The sequence below is a fragment of the Drosophila elegans genome, unplaced genomic scaffold, assembly GCF_018152505.1.
Source record: "Drosophila elegans isolate 14027-0461.03 unplaced genomic scaffold, ASM1815250v1 contig_149, whole genome shotgun sequence".
NCBI classification, from domain to species: domain Eukaryota; kingdom Metazoa; phylum Arthropoda; class Insecta; order Diptera; family Drosophilidae; genus Drosophila; species Drosophila elegans.
In genome coordinates this window covers 6,352,651-6,375,279 of record NW_024545513.1, presented here as the reverse complement: position 1 = coordinate 6,375,279, position 22,629 = coordinate 6,352,651, and the positions used below count along the sequence as shown (strand labels likewise).

At 44.7% G+C, this 22,629-nt stretch overlaps 3 protein-coding genes across 3 annotated transcripts; 1 reads left to right on the top strand and 2 right to left on the bottom strand.

Moving 5' to 3' along the window:
• Positions 1 to 457: 457 nt before the first annotated feature.
• LOC108141184 (brefeldin A-inhibited guanine nucleotide-exchange protein 3) lies at positions 458 to 12,900 on the bottom strand. Its single transcript, XM_017264424.2, has 9 exons — positions 12,737 to 12,900; positions 12,096 to 12,320; positions 10,998 to 11,131; positions 9,333 to 9,973; positions 8,855 to 9,175; positions 6,990 to 8,271; positions 6,545 to 6,912; positions 6,049 to 6,484; positions 458 to 5,274 (listed from the first exon to the last, which is right to left on the bottom strand). The coding sequence occupies exons 2-9, from the start codon at positions 12,178 to 12,180 to the stop codon at positions 2,332 to 2,334; spliced, it is 6,210 nt and encodes a 2,069-aa protein (XP_017119913.1). The 5' UTR covers positions 12,181 to 12,320; positions 12,737 to 12,900; the 3' UTR covers positions 458 to 2,331.
• Positions 12,901 to 13,729: 829 nt separating this feature from the next.
• Positions 13,730 to 15,565, bottom strand: LOC108140672 (malignant T-cell-amplified sequence 1 homolog). Its single transcript, XM_017263620.2, has 4 exons — positions 15,450 to 15,565; positions 15,228 to 15,380; positions 14,843 to 15,145; positions 13,730 to 13,983 (listed from the first exon to the last, which is right to left on the bottom strand). The coding sequence occupies exons 1-4, from the start codon at positions 15,458 to 15,460 to the stop codon at positions 13,902 to 13,904; spliced, it is 549 nt and encodes a 182-aa protein (XP_017119109.1). The 5' UTR covers positions 15,461 to 15,565; the 3' UTR covers positions 13,730 to 13,901.
• Positions 15,566 to 16,043: 478 nt separating this feature from the next.
• Positions 16,044 to 17,593, top strand: LOC108141637 (cell cycle negative regulator roughex). The gene is made up of 2 exons (XM_017265111.2): positions 16,044 to 16,222; positions 16,289 to 17,593. Exons 1-2 carry the CDS (start codon positions 16,201 to 16,203, stop codon positions 17,311 to 17,313), a joined length of 1,047 nt encoding a protein of 348 aa, XP_017120600.1. The 5' UTR covers positions 16,044 to 16,200; the 3' UTR covers positions 17,314 to 17,593.
• Positions 17,594 to 22,629: the final 5,036 nt, after the last annotated feature.

Sequence of the window (22,629 nt, the reverse complement as noted above, 5' to 3'; positions counted from 1 at the left end):
AGTTTTCCGACTGCTTTCCGACGCTTTTGCGCCGGCGCTGCCAGACGTTCGAACCGGTTACCAGTATTTTAAACTTCACAGTTTTGAGAGCTTTCTGCTGACTTCTTTTCTTTTTATATTAAAATTTAAAGGAAAATAGAAATAGAAATATTTTGAAACATTTTGTAACTGTTTTCTCACATTAGATTTTTTTTTAAGCGCTCAAAAAAAAGATCAATCATTTTCTTTAAGAATGCTTTTTAATTTCAAAATAGGAGGAGTATCTATTTTTGTTATTTCAAAACACATATGTACCGTAAGCGATCATGATCGCCACAAGCCGAGGGTCTGGCAACGCCGCATTACTGTTAGCTCTAAAAGCTACAGTGTGACCATCACAATTTTAGAGCGCTCCATTTGAAATTCCGCATTAAAACACACACACAATTCACGATTGTTTAGTAAAGTTGCGAAAGCGTTGTGGAATCGTTTATTCTCATTCATGTTACAAATGCACTCTTGGAGAGTTTTAGTACTAGCCTAGCGCGATCGCGATCTTTTCGTCCTACACTTTCTGCGGGGCCTCTGCAACTGCACTCTTCGCACTTACACTTACAAGTCAATAGAGAGAGAGAGATCGATTGAGAGAGTTGATGGGCAAGTAAATAACACAAGTACATAGTTCTCTATATATTATATATATTATATACTGTATACTGTATACGACGAAGCGAAAATAAATGTATATGTGTATATAATTATATTTATAGTATAGATTTGTAGCGCTGTTGCTAATAGTTTTCACATATAAAAATGTTTCCTTTGTTAGACATTTACAACATTTATACCCAAGTGGCAACTATAATACATATAAGTACAATATATAACTCTTTAGATCTTTATATAGGCATATAACTGTAGGTATCGGTATTGGTATCGTTATCGTTATCGCTATAGCAATTAGCTGGGAGTGCGGGCAAATCGATGGTGGGACAGAGACAGGAGAATCCAGAGTTTTCATATTCCACATTTCCTTTTCTGATCCCTGATATTATGTGGTATGCACGTGTATGTGTGTGTGTGGGGCGTGAAAATATAGGCTAATAAGCTTCGATAGTGCAGCAAGGTGGCTAGAATTTGTTTCGGTTATTTTGCTTTCGATATTTTCGATATTTTTTCTCTTTAAGGTACGCACACTGGTACAAAAGTATGCAAGTATTTTTTAAAGGCAGCGCGGGACTACTGGACACACATGTTTTTTTAGTATAGGCTCTATGTGTATGCTTGTGTGATCTAATCTTTAATGGTGGTAATCGTGGATTAATGGGCGGCACTGATTTTGTGTTAGTTAACATTCGCTATAAGTTTACACTCTTAATTAATAAATATATATATATATATATATGTATAATATACTGATTTTTAGGGCGGGGCAGGTGCTCGCTGATACATCTTTACAATATTCGAAGTCGAAAAGTGCTGGGGAGAGGGGGCGTGGTTTTGAGGGCTAGAGGGAAGACGGGGCGATTGGGGCGGTGCAGGGGCTAAGTGTGAGAAAGTCTTGACTAAATTTAATGTACAGGACTACGTTGTCTACGCTTCATCGTCATCTTCATCGTCTTCATCATCATCCTCTAATCGCAAGATGACATCCTATTAAACTGATATCATTGCAACATTGTTCTTGTTGTACTTTCGATAGTTTTGCTTTTTTGTGCTGGCATGTTGAGCTTTTACTTTGAAATGGTTTTGCCTGCTGTGCTGGGGACTGCGGGCGAGAGAGGGACAGATGGAGAGTCTGCGTGCAGTGTGACCAACGTTGCATGTGAAGCATACATTCCCGAATGTTAAAAATACAAATATATTAATAAAACAAAAATCTGACAAATAACTTACACATCAAAAAGTCACTTAAATGTATCTTGATATTCTCTTAAACTTAAAACTCGTAAGTCTCTGATTATATTGTAATACCTCATAATAATTTTTTAGCAAGTTTTCAATTGAAACTATCGTGTGTCATGAAGTGCAGGCTTTTTTAAAGGATATCTATTTAGACAGCATAATAAGGTATGATTATATAGACATTTCTAGGCTTAATTGTGACAACTATTTGCGTTATATATGTAGTTGGTCGCACTGAAGCAATATCTCTCCACTGACAGAGAAAGAGACAGACATAGAGAGTGAGACAGAGAGAGCATGAGATGCAGACGTAGCTGTAAGTTAGCCATTTGGGAGCAGGAGCAGGAGCGGGATTGGGGGGGACTTCTGGAAGGAGGAGGAGAGGGGATCCTTCGGTAGGGGCAGGGGCTGCGCCTACAGATCAAAATAAAACTCAACAAGCATGGCCTAAAACTGGTTGACCTTCAGCTCGTTACCCTGCAGCTGGACGAGGCGGAAGGCCTCGCGAATGGTCGGTGTCATCAGGAGCTTTAGGTTATCCTCGGCCTCGCCGGGCAGCGAACGCAGCAGCTCCATGGAGGCCACCACCAGTTGGGCCAGCGCGGCCCGCTTGTAGTTGGAGTCCTTCAAAATGCTGCTGGCCCGCTGCTGTTCGATTTCCGGCGAGATGGACTCCGCCTCCGAGGACTTGGCCTGCCGATTGGTGTCGAACGGATTACTCCTGCACTTTGGCTGGAACTCGCTGATCAGCGTGGTCATGGTCACGTTCTCCTCCTCCTGCAGCTGCACACACTTGCTGGGCGAGGTGTTGCTCCCTGATCCCGAACCCGTATCCGTCATCTCGGCATCGCCATTGCCGTTCAGGGAGATGCACATGGGCTTGCTCTGCGCATGCGGGTGCTGCAACTGCGGTGGCTTCTGGCGCAGCTTGCCCGATCCACTCTCGATCTCGTGGAGAGCGGAGTTGCTCAGATAGAGCTCGCAGACCAGATTCCAGGCATCCTGCAGACAGAACAGATACCGCACAAAGTTCTCCTTCTTCTTCACCGTGGTGGTGTTCAATCGGGAGCAGGACTCCAGGATGAAGTTGAGGTCCTCCGGGCCCAGATTGTAGACGACAATGTCGTTGAGGTGCGAGTCCACCAGCGCTATGTAGTAGATCATCCACGAGGAGGTCATCTGCTTGTACAGATTGGCGGCGTACTCGATGTTCGACACCTTCTGCATGAGGAACTTGAGGCCGGGCCGCGAGTCGAACTCCAGGGCGGACATGAGATACTGCTTGACGCAGCGCAGCAGGATCTCCTTGGAGCGAAAGTCCAGGTCGTAGTCGTGGCTGGGCGAGGCCGCCGAGGCGGCATAGTTGTCGAAGATGCAGGTGGACACCGCCTGGGGCACACACTTGAGCCGCGACAGCAGCAGCTTGGCCACCAGCTGCAGGAGCATCTGGTTGGCCAGCAGGCCCACCACCAGATTCTTAAACGGTATCCGGATCACAAAGTTGTCCAGGTTCGAGTTGAAGCCGTTGTTCAGCGGGTAGAGCAGGAAGGAGTAGCTCCGGTCGTCGGACAACTTGCACTGCGCGCCACTGGGTGCCCCACCCGGCGCACCACTGGCATTCTGGCCCGGCTCCCGCTGATTGTCGGAGAGGAAGACCTGCTGCGCCAGGGCATAGATGCGGGCCAGCTCCTCCAGGCTGCTGTCCCGCCGCGCAGCCACCTTCACGTTGGCGCAGTCGCCATAGAAGCTGTTCGACTTCTCGTGGAAGGCGAACGAGAGCTGGCGCAGTGGGGCAATCGTCACGGTGCAGGCCCGATGGATGGCCGAGCAGGCGATCATCCACTGCGACTCGTTGAAGAGCATGCCGGTGGAGAGGATGACGTGCTTCAAGCAGGACACCGAGATCCTGGCAATGGCCTCCTGCGACTGCGCCGCACACTCGATCAGCACCAGGAGCAGCTGCTTCAGGGCCAGCGTGGCCGAACCCGAGATCTTGGTGGGTGACTCTATGAGATTGGATCCACCACCAGCTATTCCACCTCCTCCTCCTCCTCCTCCTCCTCCATTCTTCTGCTGCTCCTCGCTGGCAGAGCTGGAACTGCTGTCGTACTGCTGGCCATAGCCAAAGCCCTGATCCTGGACAGACTGCTGCTGCTGGTGCTGGTGCTGCTGCTGCTCTCGCTCAATCCGCTCGGTGACAAACTTGAGCTTGGAGTAGAGCAGGTTGTCAGCCGGATGGACTATCTGCGCCAGTCGCGTCTTGGTGCCCGCGCCCAGACGCCGCTGCTCCGGCACCGACTTCTCGATGAACTCCACCACCAGGTCGGTGGTCATGCAGCAACAGTGCTTGAAGTTCTTCTCCACCAGCTGCCAGGAGGAGCCCGTTTTGTTGATGTAGCGCAGCCAGTCCTGGATCATGGGCACCAGCAGGTGGTTGATGCAGTAGAAGCCAAAGTCGATGCCCGGACTGGCCAGCAGGTTCTTGAACAGCTTGAAGATCGTCTGCAGGATGGGCGCCTGATGGGAGTAGGGGCAGACGATCAGCGAGTTGGTGAGGCCGTCGAGGAGGAGGAACCACACCTTCAGCACCCCCGACGGCTTGTCCATCTCGTCGATCTTGACGATGGTGTCCTTGTCGATGTGCAGCGAGCGGTAGGAGATCATGTACTGCTCGTTCCGCGTCTGCAGATAGTCGTTGCCGAAGTACGTGAAGTTCTCCATCGAACTGGGTATGTTGGCGTCGATGATGTGCGTGTACGAGATGCCCTTGATCTTGTACGTCGAATGGAAGTTGGGGCACTTGGGCATGCTGTGCATGAAGCCCAGTATGCTGGAGCAGCGCTCCAGGAAGCGCAGCGTTTCGTGCAGAAAGTCCGTGGGCCGAAAGGTATTATCCTCCTCCTGCTGCTGCTGCTGACCACCAGTTCCACTTCCAGTTCCAGTTCCGGCGCCCGAGCAGGAATTGTTGTTGTTGTTGTTGTTCCCGCCGCCAGAGATCTCCAGGTAAGAGAGCAGGCACAGGATGCAGTCCAGTCCAGCGTTGGCGAACACCAGCGTGTTGTCCGAGTCGAGGAACACGCGGAAGATGTCGATGATGTTGCTCATGTTCAGCATCCGGCTGCGGGCATTGCGCAGCGTTCCAAAGAGGGGCCGCCATCCGGAGCGGATTTCCGTGCGGTGCGCCTCCACCACCTCGTACAGGCAGGCCACGATCTGGTCCTGCACGTCCACGTCCGTGTCCATGCTCAGCAGGTTCTCGAACGGCTTCAGCAGCGCCTCGTTGAAGTGGAAGTACGGCAGCTCCGACTGCTCCACCAGCAGGGCGGTGATTATATCGTGAATGTACTCGATCGCCCGCTTCGAGATCATCCGGTCGCGGTGGCAGGCGGCCTTTGAATCGCAAATATTTCAAGTTTTGGATGGTTAGATATCCCAGTTGGATAGTTAGTTAGGGGCCACAAATGATGGGGGAATGTTTCGAGTTGAGGAAATAAAACAAACATGACAAGCTTACAAATAAAACAAATTAAAACCAAAATAATATTTCTCACTTCACAATAATGATAAATTGGCAGAAAGCCAGGAGAACTCTAAATGGTTGATAGTTTTATGATCCCAACCACACCAATCGACTTGCATTAAAAGCAGGGTCCAAAAATAATCGTTATTTTGAAATACTATTTTTAAGAGACGTTAGAAATAAAACAATGTTTATAAATTGTAAATTAAAATATGGTATAGTAAAGCAGGCAATGCAATAATCTTACTGGGATTTGAAACATAAGTCTCAAATAACGATTATTATAATGATTAATTTGAGAAAAAAGGTTTTACTAATATTAAATTGATAAAAAATCACAATTTAATGATAGAAAATGACGGAAAATTTCGCTCAAAGTCGAATAATTTTGAAATGAAATAAGCTAACAAAAAAATGCTGCACAACAAAAATGAATCCGACTTTGAGCAACATTTTTTGATCGAAAAAACAATTATTAAATTGTGGTTTTTATTATATCACTTATAATGAGAACGGTTCCTTAAATAAAAGTCTGTCAATAAATAAAACCCATCCGAGTAAACAATAACTTCTTTTGCAAACAAGAAAACCATAAGGAAAATGAGTTTGTGAGATGAGACCAGATGATTCAGAACTGTACTCACGTCCATCAGATGGGGTCCAGTGATGGCCCAGACCTTGAGCACGTGCAGCAGGGGGCGCGAGCTGCGGAACACCTTGAGCGTGACATCGCCGATGCGGTGGAGCAGCAGCGACATGGGCAGCGAGTCCAGCTTCTTCCAGCCCTTGCTGGGCCACCAGATGCGGCTGCCCTTGCGCGCCACCTGGCTCTTGTAGAGCTGCTCCCTGGAGGCGCGGCACAGGTGCTTGAGGAACTGGCACAGCGAGGGCAGGCTCAGTCGCTCGGCGGCGTCCCCGAAGAGGTTCTCCGCCTGGTGCGACAGGGCGCAGAGCACCTTGGAGGTGTCGCTCTGGCTGAGCAGCACCGTCTCGTTGGTGCCGGAGTAGACCTTCAGGATGGAGGTGATGTTCGTGTTGGGGCTCTGCATCGGTGCCTGCAGGAAGCTGTACACGTCCACGCTGCGGATAATAACTTATGAGTAATTTGGCAGGACAAGATCAGGGAATAGATAGCCCCACCAGGTCTCGTCGTCGTCGATGGGTATGGAGGAGAGATTGAGCTTGTCCTGGGCATTGCCGTTGCTCAGCTTCTCGCCCGTCTCCAGATCCCGTCGACTGCTGCCCGGCGAGGCCGAAATGGCCGGGTTCTGCATGCTGAAGATCTCGTGCTCCAGCTGGCTGACATGCCGGCACACGGCGAAGATGCTCGGCCAGCAGTCGGCGCTGTAGCTGCCCAGGTTGAGGCCGCCGGTGAGCACCACGTCCATGGACATGGCCTGGCTGGCCGAGATGCGGGGTCCGGAGGTCTGGCACACATTGGAGGCCAGCAGATTGAGTATCTTGCCGGCCAAGTGCTGCAGATTCAAGCTGTTGCTCAGCGTGGCGGCCTGAGGATAGCGAAAGTTATATACGGTACACAATAGAGAGAGAGAGAGAGAGAGAGAGATAAAGATTAAGCCCTCACCGAGTGCAGTCCATCCAGGCACATGGCATACAGGGCCTCGCCATTCGACTTGTTCGCCTTGGCCTTCACCCTAAGAGTGCGCTTCGAGAGGGCCACCAGTTTGTTGGAGGCGGAACTGGTCTGCAGATCCCCCAGCCCGGAACTCAGCACAATGACCATCGAGTCCCAGCAGCAGGTGAGCAGGCGGCGGCACAGCTTCTTGGCCGCCTCCCTGCGCTTGTCGTGCAGCTGCTCCTCCTCCTTGTGCTTCACATTGGCCGTCTGCAGGCGCTGCCACTCGGAGAGCATCTGGGTGGCGCCCAGACCGCCGGCATCGCACAGCATGTCGACGAGGGCGCAGCGCGGCCCCATCCCCTCCAGCTGCTGGCGCGGCATGGCCTCCAGTACATTGCACACGGTCACCGACTGATAGAGTTCGCACAGCCACGGCGAGGAGAGATAGACGAGGACGCCGGTGTTCTGCACCGAGGTGACGAACTGCTGCTCCGACATGGGCACCAGGATGTCCTTGTGGGACACGCCCTGGGCCACCTGCTCGTAGTAGCCGGCCCGCATCAGCTGCAGGCTGAGCAGCAGCGAGGAGTAGATGGCCAGGTAGATGCCGTCCGCATTGATGGCCGTCAGGTTGTAGTCAAAGTCCGAGAAGTTCATGCTGTTCTCCTGGCAGACGGCCGAGGCGAACTCCTGCATGGCCTCGTCCAGCTCCACGCAGCTGCGCAGCCGCAGCAGCTTGGGCACCAGATCCTGCCTCAGAGCCCGGGCGAAGTCACGGGCATGCTGCCGATCGTTGTCGCTGTCCGTGCGGATGGGCATCACGGGCGCCTCCAGGTGCGAGTACGGCCAGCGGTTCTCCACGCGCGACGTCTCGTCGCTGGAGCTGCTGGGGTCGTCGTCCTCGGGACCCTCCGTGTCGCCGGAGCCATTGGAGGCCTGCTCGTCCTGCTCGTGCACCGGCTCGCCCTCGCTCTCCGATCCCGACGAGGTCTCGAACACGTTCTGGCGGAACTCCACGATGGCGTCGCGGTACGGCGCCGGCAGGCGGGCCATGCTCTGGTAGGTCAGCGGCCCCGAGTAGTCCGCATCCTTGAGCAGGTCGTGCCGCCCGTTGACCACCTGCACGATCTGGTCGCTGATCATCGACTCGGTCAGTTCGCCGCTGCACAGCACCTGCAGGCTGTCCAGCAGGGCCACCATGCACTCCACGCTCGCCTGCAGACTGGCCTCCGTGGCCGAGCCCACGCCGCTGGCTCCATAGGCACACTCCTCCATGGCGTCCACCAAGCTGGAAGATAATAAAATATATATTTTTTGAATATATTATACGCCAAAACAAATGTAATCTTATCCAGCTTTTATAGAATAATCAAGAAGAAATAAAGCTTCGCTTAGCAAACAAATGACATATTCCATAAGTTAATATATTTCTAACCAATTTTCCTGTTTTTGGAACATTAGAAAAAAAAATATTATTTTAATAGGACATTTTTAAGACATTTGAATTTTTGCACATTGTTTCCTGGAGCATTAATAAAAATAGAAATTTTTAGAAAGTGTTTTTTTTTGTGTTTTTTAAAATCTAAACATAAATCTTAAGAGTCTATTTCTTGTGACTTGGCCAAAAAGAGACAGATGGCAACCAAATCATCCGCGGTCGAATTGAAAAAAAAACTTATTTAATAACAAATTTTCGCAATTTTTGTTAAATAAACATTTTTTAGGGAAATTTGGAACAGTGCTCAATTTTAGCTGTGAATGTAATATGATAGATAGTCATATGAAAAGTTTAACGATGATGTTATTCATCCTTTTGCATTTAACACAAGGAAATAAGTTCGATATCTCATATCGGTGACCCATGCACTTACAGTCGGAACAACGCCATCTCATCGCTGCATCCCTGTGCGGTGTTTTTGTCCACGTATAGGATCACCGCCAGGTCGATCAGTCGCTCCGGACTCTTGAAGATCTCCCTAACGCAGCGGAGTGGCTCTGTGCGATTTTGGGGGGCCGGGAGCAGGAGCATCCGGTGGAACAGGGCCTCCAGCATGGGACGCAAGGAGCCATGGGCGCCGGCGATCCGAAGTAACTGAATGGCCGTTAAGTAGACACAACGCGCCTGCGGACCATCCAAGCCAGGACCCGTGAAGAAGCCACGTGCCTCGTTCTCAATCATGTGCAGGGCGTCCCTGAAATAGTATAATAAATGTAAACAATATAAGTTTCGATTGTTTCTTATTGAAAAGCAAATAAAATGTAAATTAAAGGGAAGGTTCTATCAATTTATAAAGCTATCTAAATTTAGACATATTTTTAGGCATCTTTTTTGCACAACTTCTCACTCACTTGTAGGTGAACTTCTTGTCCAGGTTGATCCTGCCGGGTGAGCCCAAGGCGGCCGCCAAAGTGGGACAGAACTTCTGCCAGAGAAACGAGGTGAAGTGCGGATTGGCATGGACATTCCGGGGCAGGGCTGAGCTCAGAGTGAGGATGCACTCGGTGAGGTACAGCGAGCTGTGGTTCTCGCACTTCTTGTTCGGCGAGGCATTCACATTGGGCTCGACCAGTCGGCTGCAGAGCCACTGCATCACCGGGATGACCTCGTTGTAGACGGCGGATGCCTGCGTCTGGGTCATCAGGCCGGCGGGCGCCGTCTTCTTCACCTCCTCGGCCTCCTCGATGAGGAAGGCGCAGAAGGTGCGCAGGCATTGGGAGGCGGCGGCCAAGGACGCGGCCTTGGTGGCCCGCGAGCCCATCTCCCAGCACTCGCCGCACCTCGACAGGATCTCGATGAGCAGGCGGCCGTTCAGAGTGCAGGCGGGGGAGCAGGCCATCGCCAGGAAGAGCCGCAACACATTGACCACCGTGTCCTCGCTGCTCGTCGACGGCAGGATGCCGTTGGTGGCCCTCAGCAGCTGCGATGGCAGCCACACTGAGTCGTCCTCCGGCTCAAGGCCGATGTAGAAGCGTTCGTCCTTGATGACGCGCTGTTGGGGAGGCAAAACCGGATTATCAGGATTAGCAGCAATGGGATATATAATACCCATATTGGGAATTAAACTTAAGAAAACAGAAGGTAATACAAGAAAATATGTGGAAAATTGAGCAAGCTCAAGGACTTTCAGTTGGAAATAAAAAATGGCAAAGGAAATCCCAAGATTATCTAAGGGTAGTAGAAAATTTTGATAATTCAAAACAAGCAAATAAAGAAGAGAACTTAATAAAGTTTAAATAAAATAGATAAGAGTAAAAAGAAATAACAAGGATTAAGGATATGGAATAGAGTACAAAGACAAAATTGGAAGGGGATATAAAAAGTATTCAAGAAAGAGTTTGGGAAAAGAAAGGCTTGCAAAGAATTAAGTACAAGTAGGAATAAATGAAGAGATTAAAGGGCAGAAGGAGTTTGGAATTTAATAAAAATAAAAATGGTGCACTTTACAACGAAGTTAAAGGAGAGAATCTATAAATAAATAAATAACAGTATTGTTATTAACAAACAAGATAAATTAATAATAAAACACCTTAAACTAAAGGAGATCAGGGTCGTTAAACATAAATTGCAAGGATGAAACTTGAATAAAAGAAGAGGGTGAGTAGGAGGCGATGGTATAAAAATAGTCAGAGCAAAAGGCCGAACGGCAAAGTGCAGGAGCAAATCCGGAATTATTGATTACCATATTGTTAGGCAGTCATAAACAAAAGTCACTTCCGACCCCCAAGGACTCCCAGCAATTAGGCCATTCCGCCCATTGCCCACAAAGGGCCCCTATGTCCCACATCTGCCATCTGCCATATGCCATGTCCCATGTTCCATATACCATATACCATTTCCCATGTCCTTTGGCCAGTGTGTGCACACGGAATGATAAATCCGCATTGTGCGCCGGAAGTTCCGGCCGGAAAATGTGTGTCAGTGGTTGTTCTGGCCATTGTTGTCCACCATTACCATTACCATAACCATTACGATTACCCCTCCCGATAATCGCCGTTTCCGGACGGTGCACTTACATGGAGACCGTTGAGTCCCATCGTGATGAACTTGGGCCGCTTCGTGTCCAACGCCATCTGCAGGGCGGTAAAGCAAACGGAGCGCAGCTCGTGCGACGGATCCCGGTGGATTCCATGCTGGCGGTACAGTTTATCTGAGCGGGTGAATAAAATTCGAACATCAATTAGTTTTTACTGTGTTTAATACCCTAAATTATACGTTCATCTAATTTTCCATTTATTAGTTCCATTTTTTAGTCATAGTTGGGAACTAAGTGATTTGAAATAAATAGTAAGGAAATATGATCTCCATGTTTTTAAATGTCAAAATAGTATCCTTATCGTTTGCAATTAAAAACTATATCTATTTGCAGCGTATTATACTTGATATACTTAATACTACCAATAAATAATATGGGTATTACAATGTTATTTTTGTGCTCTTCCCTTTGAGTGCAAAAAGCTATGGCCGGAATTAGTGGTAAGTCGACGCGATTAACGGTTATCGCCGTGGGCGCAAAAGTATGTAACTAAAGCAGGCAGTAAAATCAGTCCAGATAAGGCACACGGATATGGGGGAATTCCCACACTTTCCCGACCGTAAATCGTTGCCCACTTTCCTGCAACGCCAACGCTGGAAAACACAAAAGCCAGCTGAAGAGTCGGAAAATCGAAAGGCAACAATGAAAGTATTCACTTGTGTGGGAGTTGGACTGCCATGCAAAAAATATGCAGTTTCTAAGCGGTGTATTAATTATAATATATATATATTATAATATTTGTGTAAAATATTTAAAACGTTAAACAATTTTTAAGCATAGAATAAAAAATTAAACCTTCAAATGATTCATTTCTATGCAGTAATTTTGAAATTTATTATTTAACCTTTCATTGTGAGTTTAACACTGCTGAAATGCAGAACTAAAAAATCGAAGGGTATTTGCACAAAGGAAGTAGCAACTAACGGTAAACAACAAACGTTTGGTCACAATGAAACCAGCAAAGAAAGGAGAAGTAAGGAAATGACGCTGCTTTCCCCGCGCTCTCTCTCTCTCTCTTTCTTTCGCCTTGCTAACGGTAAATGTAATTCACACATATGGCAAAAAATGGGTAACTTACCGTAAGCGATTTGCGCCGTTTGTCGCAGTGCGTTGTGTTTAGTTCCCGTTGACTCCTTGATAACCAGTAAAAAGAGGTCCTCCATATTGCCGCTCTCTTTCTAACACTCTCTTCGTTTACGAGTGTGTGCGTGTGTTGGCCAAAAGTCCTATTTGCTGGTGTGGGTGTTTTGTTGTTGCTGATTCAGGCCATCATAGCTAGTAGCAACGTCAACTCAATTAGCGCCTAAAAAATGGCAATAAAATCAATACAAACAAAGAATACGAAGACACAGTAACTGTAAATGAAGGATGTTTTGTAGGCGTATGTGTTATGTTGCCGCCATATGTATTCACACACGCACACGCACACATGCCATAAAGTTTGCGAGCTTGTACATGTCGTGTTTTCGCGTCACGTCACTTTTGCACTTTTCAAAAAACTTTCTGCACACACATTGCAATTGTGCACCTTCGAAAAGTTCAAACAGTGTGTATCCGTTTTCCTTGAAAAACTTTTCCTACTTTCACACTCACACACACAAATACACGCGAACAATGCAGCAGGCATTGCAACGGTTCATTTTCAATTAAATCCATATGCTAAGCAATTTTTGCAGCTCCATCAAGCACTTTTCACTGTGATTACTCATCGGGAATTACCATTTTTACACTCGAATATGGCCATAATGCTTGGTAACGGTAACGCAGCCACCACTTGTGGTTTTTCCTGCTGTTTTTCCACCGCTTTTTCGTTTTTTTCCGGGGAAATATGCGCTGCACTTGCCGTTGGATGCGACAAATGCTGTGTGACGCGAAAGGAAAGCACTTTCTCCATTTACGGCGGAGTGCGCATGGAGTACCGTTAGGTGACACGAGTGCGCATGTCCGCAAATCAGCTGATCCGATTGTACCGTTTATCGCTCAGCCAGGGAGGCAACTAGGTTTTTAAGGACTGAGCATTTTGCACTAGAGACAAACTGTACGCTTTTTATATTCCCACCCACATACCAAGTTATATAAAATACAAAAATTGCACTCACTTGGTGGCTTTCATATTTGCCAGAAAGTATGCTTTGATTTTTTGTAATGCTCGGAAAGAATCTAAACTCAAAAGAAAAATTCGATGCAAAAATAACAAAAATGTCTTAGTTTTACGTTTTGCGAAGCTTTATTTCAATAATTTCGAAACAAAACAACTAAAAACTAAACCGTTAACATTAAGTTATAAAGCTTTTTTTTTACAAATTCTTTCTTGTTATTTTATTTTCCCAAAAATTCTTATCTAAAAAACTTGGTCTATAAAATAAGTCATTTAGTTGAAATTACTCAGTTACAAGTTCCAGAAAATCAGCATTAAAGTAGAGATTGTCTGCAGCCCTGGAAAACTCTTAGCTGCAGTCTGAATTTAGTTGATTTTTCGACAAATCAATAAACAAAAGGAGTTATAGTTATCAAATCGAAAATAAGATTAGAGTAAGCAGACACTGCCAATCAATTAGCTTTCCAATTAATCTGTCATACCTGCCCAAATCCGGGTTCAACACATATGTAGTTCACCTGGACCATTTCCACAGGTGGTTTCCTTCTTTTCCAGCTCTCTCTCTCGCTCTCTCTCTCTCTCTCTTTCGTTTTTTCTCTCTCTCTCTCTCTCTGTTTGTTTTAAATGCCATTAATTATATTTCGCATTGATTTAAATAGTTTAACTGACAAAGTAAAATTAGGAGAGAAAAAATAATAAACAGGATTCAGTTGCATATATCAAAAACCATTCTTTGCTCTCATGACATAGAAGACTAAAAAGTGCATGTACAAAATCCTATTCCGCCTACTTCACGGGCTTCGACTTCCACAGGCCGTCGTTGAGGAAGTGGTACGTCTCGATGCCGATGCCCTTGTTCTTCGCCAGACTATAGAAATGGGGAGAGAAATGTGGTTTCATCCATTATTCAAATATGAGACATAGGACCGGGACCTTCTTTATAACTTATAATCAACTTGCCACCTATGAAATTTTGAATGTAAGCAATGATGCTTTTAGTTCTAGACATGTAAGTAATGCAATGCATATGTATATTTTTTTAAAATGTATTTATGCAGAGCTTATTTATGCTATATTTGCTAATAAATCTCGCCTTAACAACTTTGTTATAACCTTTATAATTTTTATAAACCTAATAGCTTATGGTCATCAATCCTAACTTTTAGAGTTTATTATCAAAAACACAAACTAAAATATAGTTACAGTTCCAAAATTACTGATTTTATTACTCACTGGTAGGCTAAACTATTCTAAGAAAATCATTGATAATAAATTCCTTTAAATTGTAGACAAGGAAAAATCTTGTTTATTACGTGCGACCAGACGCAATTACAGAAACCATAGGTGTCTGAACTTAAAGTGATCTGAGATTATGGAAATTTCATTCAATGTACTATTGCTAGATGAAGGGAAAGAATCACAGGAAAAGCTAAAAGGAAATTTTACTTCTTCGATTCTATCCCTATGCAAACTAGAATCTATGGGATAACTGATAGTTACATTTCTAAAGCAGTTTTTGAGATATACCTATAGGTTTAAATGGAACAAACTTTTAAAAGGCCTTAAAAACGAACAGAGATTTAGCGACATTCTTCCGCACATACATAAATTAAACTTTGTTTGAGCTGATCCAGTAAACAAAAAGACTTTTTATGGGGAGTAGTTGTGGTGAGAAAGGACAAAGTGGAAGCCGCAGAATAGCTGGTGATGGGTAAATAAGCACTCACATTTCTTCCGTGGATAGCGTGAGCAGTCCGATGGCCAGGGCGTGCTCCTTGCCCTCGGCCATGATGGCCACCACGGTGCTCTTGTCCGCCGGGGTCATGCAGGCGCCCGGAGAGGTCAGGCCGGGACACATGACGTTCGCCCCGCTCAGGACGAACCGGATGGCGCCCTTGTCCACCTGCTGCATGGTCACGAAGTAGGGGAACTTGTGCAGGAGCCGCAGGGTGGGCATCCAGGGACCATCGCGATGGCGGAAGAACACCTGTTCGCCGGCTCCATTCAGCAGCAGTTCGATGTGGTCATGGCTGGTCATGGTGGGGAATCAATCAATCAATCGGTGGGGATCAATGGGAATGCATAGCCTGTCAAGTGATTATGCCAACCTACCACTTGGCAATGCGGTACGAGTCCTTTTTGGGCAGGATCAGGTCGATGTGGGTCTCCAGCTTCGGATAGGCCTCCAACAACTTGGCACGTATGCCCTTCTGCACCGACGACTTCAGCTGCTGGATGCTCGAAATGCTGTCCTTCTCCTCGAATCTGCATGATTTGGTGGACCGGAAGAATGTGATTACTCTGATCCCGCCAAAAAACCCCAGCTATACGTACTTTTTGAACATTTTGCACGATTTCCTTGCGGTTTTTTAGTTTTTTTGGCAGCTGATGCGAATGTGGCAGTGTGACCAACCGTTCAACTCTGCCATCCGCCGGCGGTTAAAATACCAACTTCAACTATCGCATGCATTCGATATATACGGATCGCAGGGTGTTATATTTTTGAAATTGAAAAACAATTTGGGTATTGCCTAAACGACTGTCTGCTGAAATTGTCACATATGTAGCTGAAAAACGAACAATTGGATTTTTGTCCAAACTTCTTTATGTGCATATTTTTGGTGATTACCTTCATGGTGGGGCCAGTGTTGCCTATTTGATTTTAGTAGGAAAGGGCGACTACCCTAGCTTTTCAGCAATTTAACAAATTTTAGGTTTGACGTTATTAAAAATAATATAGTTTTATTAGTAAAATAATAATAAACATTAATAACAAATTCATCTTAAATAAATTTGTATGGTTTTCATTCCTACACTTACATTTGAATTCATCAATATATGTATAATAGCATTATTTTAAGAACCCAGTGTGCCGTGAAGTTCAAATACCTCAGGCGATAGTTAACGTCGTCGATCAACACTGGCCAGACGGCAGTAACAAAAACATTGTTGTACTATCCAAACAACCCAAACGTACGAATCGAGTTTATATTTTGTAATTTATTTATATTTTGTATTTTTAAATTTAACTGGTGTGATCGGTACCCCTTGAAGGTATATCTGTGTGATCTGCACATCTGAAGAAATGAGCGCATTGGAAGGACTGGGTGAGTAAATGCCCATAGCGTGCAGCTGGCAGCAGATGATCAATAGGAATTGTACGCATTTCGCAGACGTGGATCCCTTGGAGGTGGTCCATGAGTTCATTGCTGGCGTGGACAATGGCACCCTGCGCCGCGATCTGGCCGAGGACTGCCTTCTGAACTTCTGCAGCCGGAGTGTGCCGGGTGGCCCGGCAGCCACCGGATTCCTGAGGTCCCAGTTGACCCATCGCTACCGGCACGATCGTTTCGATGTGGCGGCGACCACACTTCCAGACTTTGAACTAACCCTGTTCGAGCGATTCGGCAGAACTTTCGATCGGATGCGTCGTCGCCTTTACGATCAGCGGGAGCGGGAAAGGGCCCCCACCACTACCACCACTACCACCACTACCACCACTACCACCACTACCACCTCTACCACATTGCACTTGCGTCCAGAGAGCGATGATGATGATGATGATGATAATGAATTGCCGGGTGAAAGGACGTTGCCGGTCACGCCCCCACGCCCATCGAGCCATGGACTGAGGACCCTAAAATTTCTGGAGGCCATTGGTCTGCTGAACAGCTGCAGCCCCGATTATAGCCGGGACGGCGGCGTGGATCTGGGCGAGTTCTGTACGGTCCACCTCGTTTTGGGCTACCGCCATGTACAGATGCCCGCTCGTCATGTGCGGGACATTGAGATCTGCCTGGTTGTCTACGAGTGCTATCCCGTAGACATTCTTTCTCCAACAGCCCGTCCTCCCCTGCGACAACGTGCCAATGGACGCTGTAATCCGACCACGGATGATGAGGCCGAGGGGGCACCACCACCACCGGCACCAACAAGGCGCCGCATGCGCGGTGTGCGCCGCACTTTGTTCGGAGAGGAGCGGAGGGAAGAGGATGTGGGAGGTCGCCAGCTAACGCAGGAGCAGCCAGCTTGGACGGCAGAGGATGCACCCCAGGAGGTGGAGGAGGAGGACATCGTCTTCACACTATCGGAAATCGCCTCTTCGCACAACCTTACACCAAGGAAACGCCACCAAACCACCAGTGGCAACGAAGTGACACCCAAAAAGACGCATGGACAGAAACGGCTCCGTTTCTAATGCTTCGAATCCAGATTCAAGCAACAACACACATATGTTAAATCCTAGTTTAGATTAGTCCTAGTTGCTTTTCCAAATCTCTGTAGCACAAATTATTTTTTAGGCTTTACCGGTTACCATATCAAGGATACCCCACAAATTTTCCGTAATTATTTAACGAAGACTGATTGCACGCGTTCTGGTCCCGCTTTCAGGGATCCCGCGACGCGCTAGGCTAATCCTTAATATGTATTGTATTACATAGTCCTTTATTTATGTATGCATTAAAGTTAAATGTTAATTTAAGGGGGTTTTTTTTTTGGACATAATGGGAGTTCTATATACGATGCAATTTTACTCTGCCATTTCTTTAATTTCAATACCCATTGGAATTTGAAGAACAAATATAAGACGAATCGAATTCTTAAAGATTTTTCACCTTTATGAATTCAATTAATTTGAATTAGAAATTTACGCCGCCACTTGGTAAATATTTTGTTAAGTGCATCAAAGAACTGTCAAATCAGTATTTTCTTTATTTACTTATGCTCAAAAAAGTGCAAAGTAAAATCAACTCATGCTCACAAACACATGAATCGTTTTCAGCTCAGTCTTCGATGTTCTAACTGTGTTGTTTATATTAGATCACTCACGAATTCATGAGAGTGGATATTTTCCCTTTGAGTTTTACTCTTTATCATTCTCTGAATCATTCTCTAATGTGCATTTAGGCAATTATTTTACTTTAGCTGATGTCAGAACCTTTTTGTGGTGTGTGTCTTGGACACATTTCTCACAACTGTTCCCAGTAAATTTACTGATATAAATTGTATAGCAAAATGTGCCTATAAAAGCCAGCCCAAATAAAAGATATTCAAACAGTTAAATATTTAGTCTAAGAAAAATATTTAAAACCAAATACCATTTAACCTAAATAATAACTTAATTTTTCTCAACTGTTTATGCTTTCTTTGTCTAATAGTTAAAATTTTTAACTGAGGAATCAGCTTAACAAATCCGTTTACTTCAATTTAATTTTGCTTATAAGATATAATGATCATAAAATACAACCATCATTTGGTAAAAACTCAAGTATGTTTTGGTAACTTCATAAAAATTTTTTAATACAATTAATGTTATAAACTTAAGACAACCAAGAAATCATGGCAACTTGGGAACCAATAAATTTGGTCCACTAAAATGTTATAAATGACATTAGGCTATCGATGAATAATACCTGGCACCCATGGGCTATATAGTCTGTTAATACCGGCAGAGATCAGACGTGTAAGAACCTAATAAATCGTCGCTCCTGTTGTCGCCGCCCTCGAGCGGGTGGGTGCCCTATTTCGATGCCGATTCCGAGGCCGATTCCGCAGGTCTATTTCCGTACTGCCAGGGGGGAAAATTGGATGGAAAATAGAAGGAAAATCCAATTGATTAAAACGGTATGCCCGGGCGGGAAAATCGTAAGCAGGCGGGTGGTTTGCTGCTGGGTGGCTCGCATTAAGACATCAAATAGACAACAAAGTGGATGGGTGCTCTCTGTCTGTTTTATTCTCTGGACCCGGCGAAAACCCCAAACTCCGAACCCCAAACTCCGAACTCCGAGCCTCGACAGCAGTTCGAATCGTTAAGCCAGCCAAGTGGAAAAGCCAGCCTCCACCTGCCTCGCCTGCTCTCTGGTGCTTGAAATTAGATTTCTGCCGTTGGCCAGCATTCGTTACGAGGTTTACGGCGGCACACGCTCTTCAGTTCACTTCGCCAGCTATACGATTCGCATACACTTGAAAATTGCGAAAACATTGGAAAACATTATCCTTAAAAATGTAAAACTATTTCGGATAAAAAAAATCTAAAATTATATCTTTATCTTATCAATTTGATTTTTTGTAAAGAGTTTGTATAATTTAAAAACGATATTTCGTTTTTCTTTTTTTGGTTTTAAAAGATATTATACTATTACAATTTTTTTATTTTAAATATTCCCTTATGGGCATTTGTTCTAGTTTTTGAAAAAGAATGTTTAATCATTTAAACAACATTTTATTTCCAAAAATAAATTTAAAATATCTAAAGCTAATTGGAATTTCTTAACGCAAAGGCAATGTTAATGGTTGTAACTTTTGTTTCGAGTGTATGTAGAATAGAGTTGAGTTGAGCCTGGCAAATCCTTGGGTTAGCTACAGCTGATTTATGTTTGGAGCCGTGCGACGTCACTTTGAAGGTGGGGAGTCGTCGATGTTTACGAGCGGATTAAGTTTTGCCTTTCGAACGGATTCCATTTGAATTTAATGAGCCCAGAGATTACATCACCGAAAGGGAGCCGAAATGAAGGATGGCCGGCGGGAATGGGATGCATTTTAAATTGAAAGATGTCGCCACGATGCAGACACAATTTGACAATCCATCAGGACCGTCAATTGGATGCAGTATAGTATAGTGTATGGGCTTCCCCGACCTCCGATTCCGATCCACTTAGCCGGCGAGCAGTGTCTAATTTATGCCGCCTTGTCCTCAATTAGTTGCAACTGCAGCAGCAACATGTACGCACAGCAGCAACATTGGCGGGTGTTTACCCCCGGGAATTTGGGAGCTCCACTTACAGCTACACGACAAACCCGAAACTATTCGTCTAGCATTACACGATACTTAACCGCCGCTTATTTATGTCCCTGTCATCGCCCCTCAGCTGCTCCGCCCCCTCCCCCCTCTTTTTGGGGAGAATTCCCATTTCTCCGCCCCAAAAACATGCAAAATTTAAACGCCTGGGGCATACTTTTGGTTAATTGAAACCTGTTGTAAATCACAAATCATATTGACGTCTGAGATCCCCTCCCAAGAAACAGATACAGATATAGAAACTGAAGCTGAAGCTGAAACTGCAGCAGATGTCGTCGGTTTTTCATAATTTTCGTTGGGGAAAAAGCTTCTTTGGGGCAGCTGTTTTGGGTTGGGCATCATGTAGAGCTATGAGAACTTTTTTAGATAATAATTTCTTAGATGCTGGCAAGTGTTAAGTGCTGCTAACTTTTCAAAACTCCCAGCTAGAGGTTTTCCAAAAAAAAAGTTCACACTCAAGAATTTGTAAACTTAATTTAAAGGAATCGAGCTAAAACTCTATACAGATATTTATATTTATAATTAAATTTTAAATTATATAAGCTAAGTAAAGCCCGAATTGTTCAATATATTTACCATAAATAATAATAAATAATAACCCATATATGACGAAAATTATTTAAAATTTTTACAACATTAATGGAAATTATAAAGCTAAATTTATAATTTAATTTTATATAATATGAAATAAGTAAAGCTAATACATTAAGCCTACTAACTTACATTTTATAGTTTAACATTTGCCATAAAATTGATAACCCATATATGACGACTTACTTTTTATAATTTCACAATATTAATGGATACAAAACTCAACAGATTGGAATTTCATAGCTTAAAGGGATTTTTCCCTAACCATTCAACCCCATCGTACACCCTGTTAACCCATGAAAGCCTCGTGTGGGAGACGAAAGCACTTCCAGCTCATAAACTTTGCCCTCAAACTGAATTTTAAGTCGATTTCACTTGATTACTTCATTTTCGGGCAACAAGGGCATTAGCGAAAGGAACAACTAATGGTGAAAATATTGCCCTTGCTTTTGCGACAAGTGCGCATTTGTTGCCAAATGATTTTCCCCTTACTCAATGTGTATATATATATAATTTTGTACCATATCTTCCCGGCTGCTATTGTCCATTTGCGATTGTCGAGGGTGTCATTTGGTAATTGTTACAAGCTGCCGCATATTTGGACAAGCAACTCGCAGCACTCGAAAACAAACAAATGACTTCAGAGACTCTAGAGTGGATGTGAGTCAATGGGATTGGGATTGGGATTGGGATTGGGATTGGCATTGGAACCACCCTCGAGTGGTTACTGGTTGCTGGTGATGGTGGTGGTGGCTCATCGCCCATCCTCTCATTTGTAAGCGGATACGCAGTGGTTCAAGGACCCAGAATTTAGTAACCAGGACTCAGGACCCCCGACCCAAATGTCATTAGTTTACAGTTGTCTGATTTCCATCCTCGGGCCTCGAGAATGTTGTGATCGATGATGACATCTCCATCCGAGCATCTCCATCCGCATCGTGGGCATGTTGATAATGATGTTGATTCGGTTTTGTGGATCTATCGGAAGGGGGATTTATTTCAACATATGGCTGGATGATCTCAGGGAGATTACGTGGAGCAAATCATTGCCAACCGATTTTACATCGATCTGGTTTTGGTTTGAATAATAAAAAGGGTTGCAGTTTTATTCGAAGAATTGATCTTTAGCTTAAGGTTATTCTTTCACTATATATAAAGTAAGCAATGACTTTACATTTTGGATTGCACTATTTTCGGAATTGATTTTAATATCTGAAAATGTAATTCAAATTTATACTATATGTGACTTAAATAAAATGCGTTTATATCAAAATTCCGCGCTAAATAAAATGTTGTAATATTAAATCAAGGAATTTAATTGCATTCTATTTAATGCTATGATTAAATAGTTAATTTATATATTAACTATAAAATTTTATTTAAATACAATTTACTATTCCATTTTTTATCAGTATTTGACTTAATAAATATTTTAAAAAGGTGAGTTTTAAAAAACTTTATTTTAACTACATAATAAATTTGGGATATATTTTAAGAAATTTTAATTCATATGAAACCCTTTCCAATTTATATTTGAGTAAGCCTCCCATTTGAATTCTCCCAAAACTCTCAAAATGAATAGCTAATTGCATTAGATGCAGTCTCTCCCCGAAAATAAAAATGCTCAATTCCCAGACAACTAATTAATGTCAGTCGTCTGGGAATGCCTAATTCTCCGGCTCGGTCTCCGTTGGAGTCCTTCTCGTAACCCCAAGGACCCGGAACTGGTTCAGACCAGCAGCGTCGTAACTCAGAAAGCACTTAACCCATAAAAGTGAAATAATTCGGTGGAATAACAAACGCACTTAACAAATTACAGATGTGAAAATTTCATTTTCAGTGTCCAACCTCCATCCTTCCTTCCGTGTTTCCTGCTTTGTTTTCCAGAGGGGGATGATTCTCCCCCTCGATTCTCGATTCTCGATTCACAGTCACCCACAGGCCGCCGCCCTTCTGCATTCCACAAATTAGAAAATGATTAATGGACTCAACCGGTTGCACAGCACATTCCCTGGTACCATCTCATCTCCCCCCGTCAGGATTTCATCCAGTCCATGGTGGCGCCGTCGTGGTCACATCCTCGCCAAAGGAGCATCCTTGCCACCAGCCAAAAAAACAGGAGGA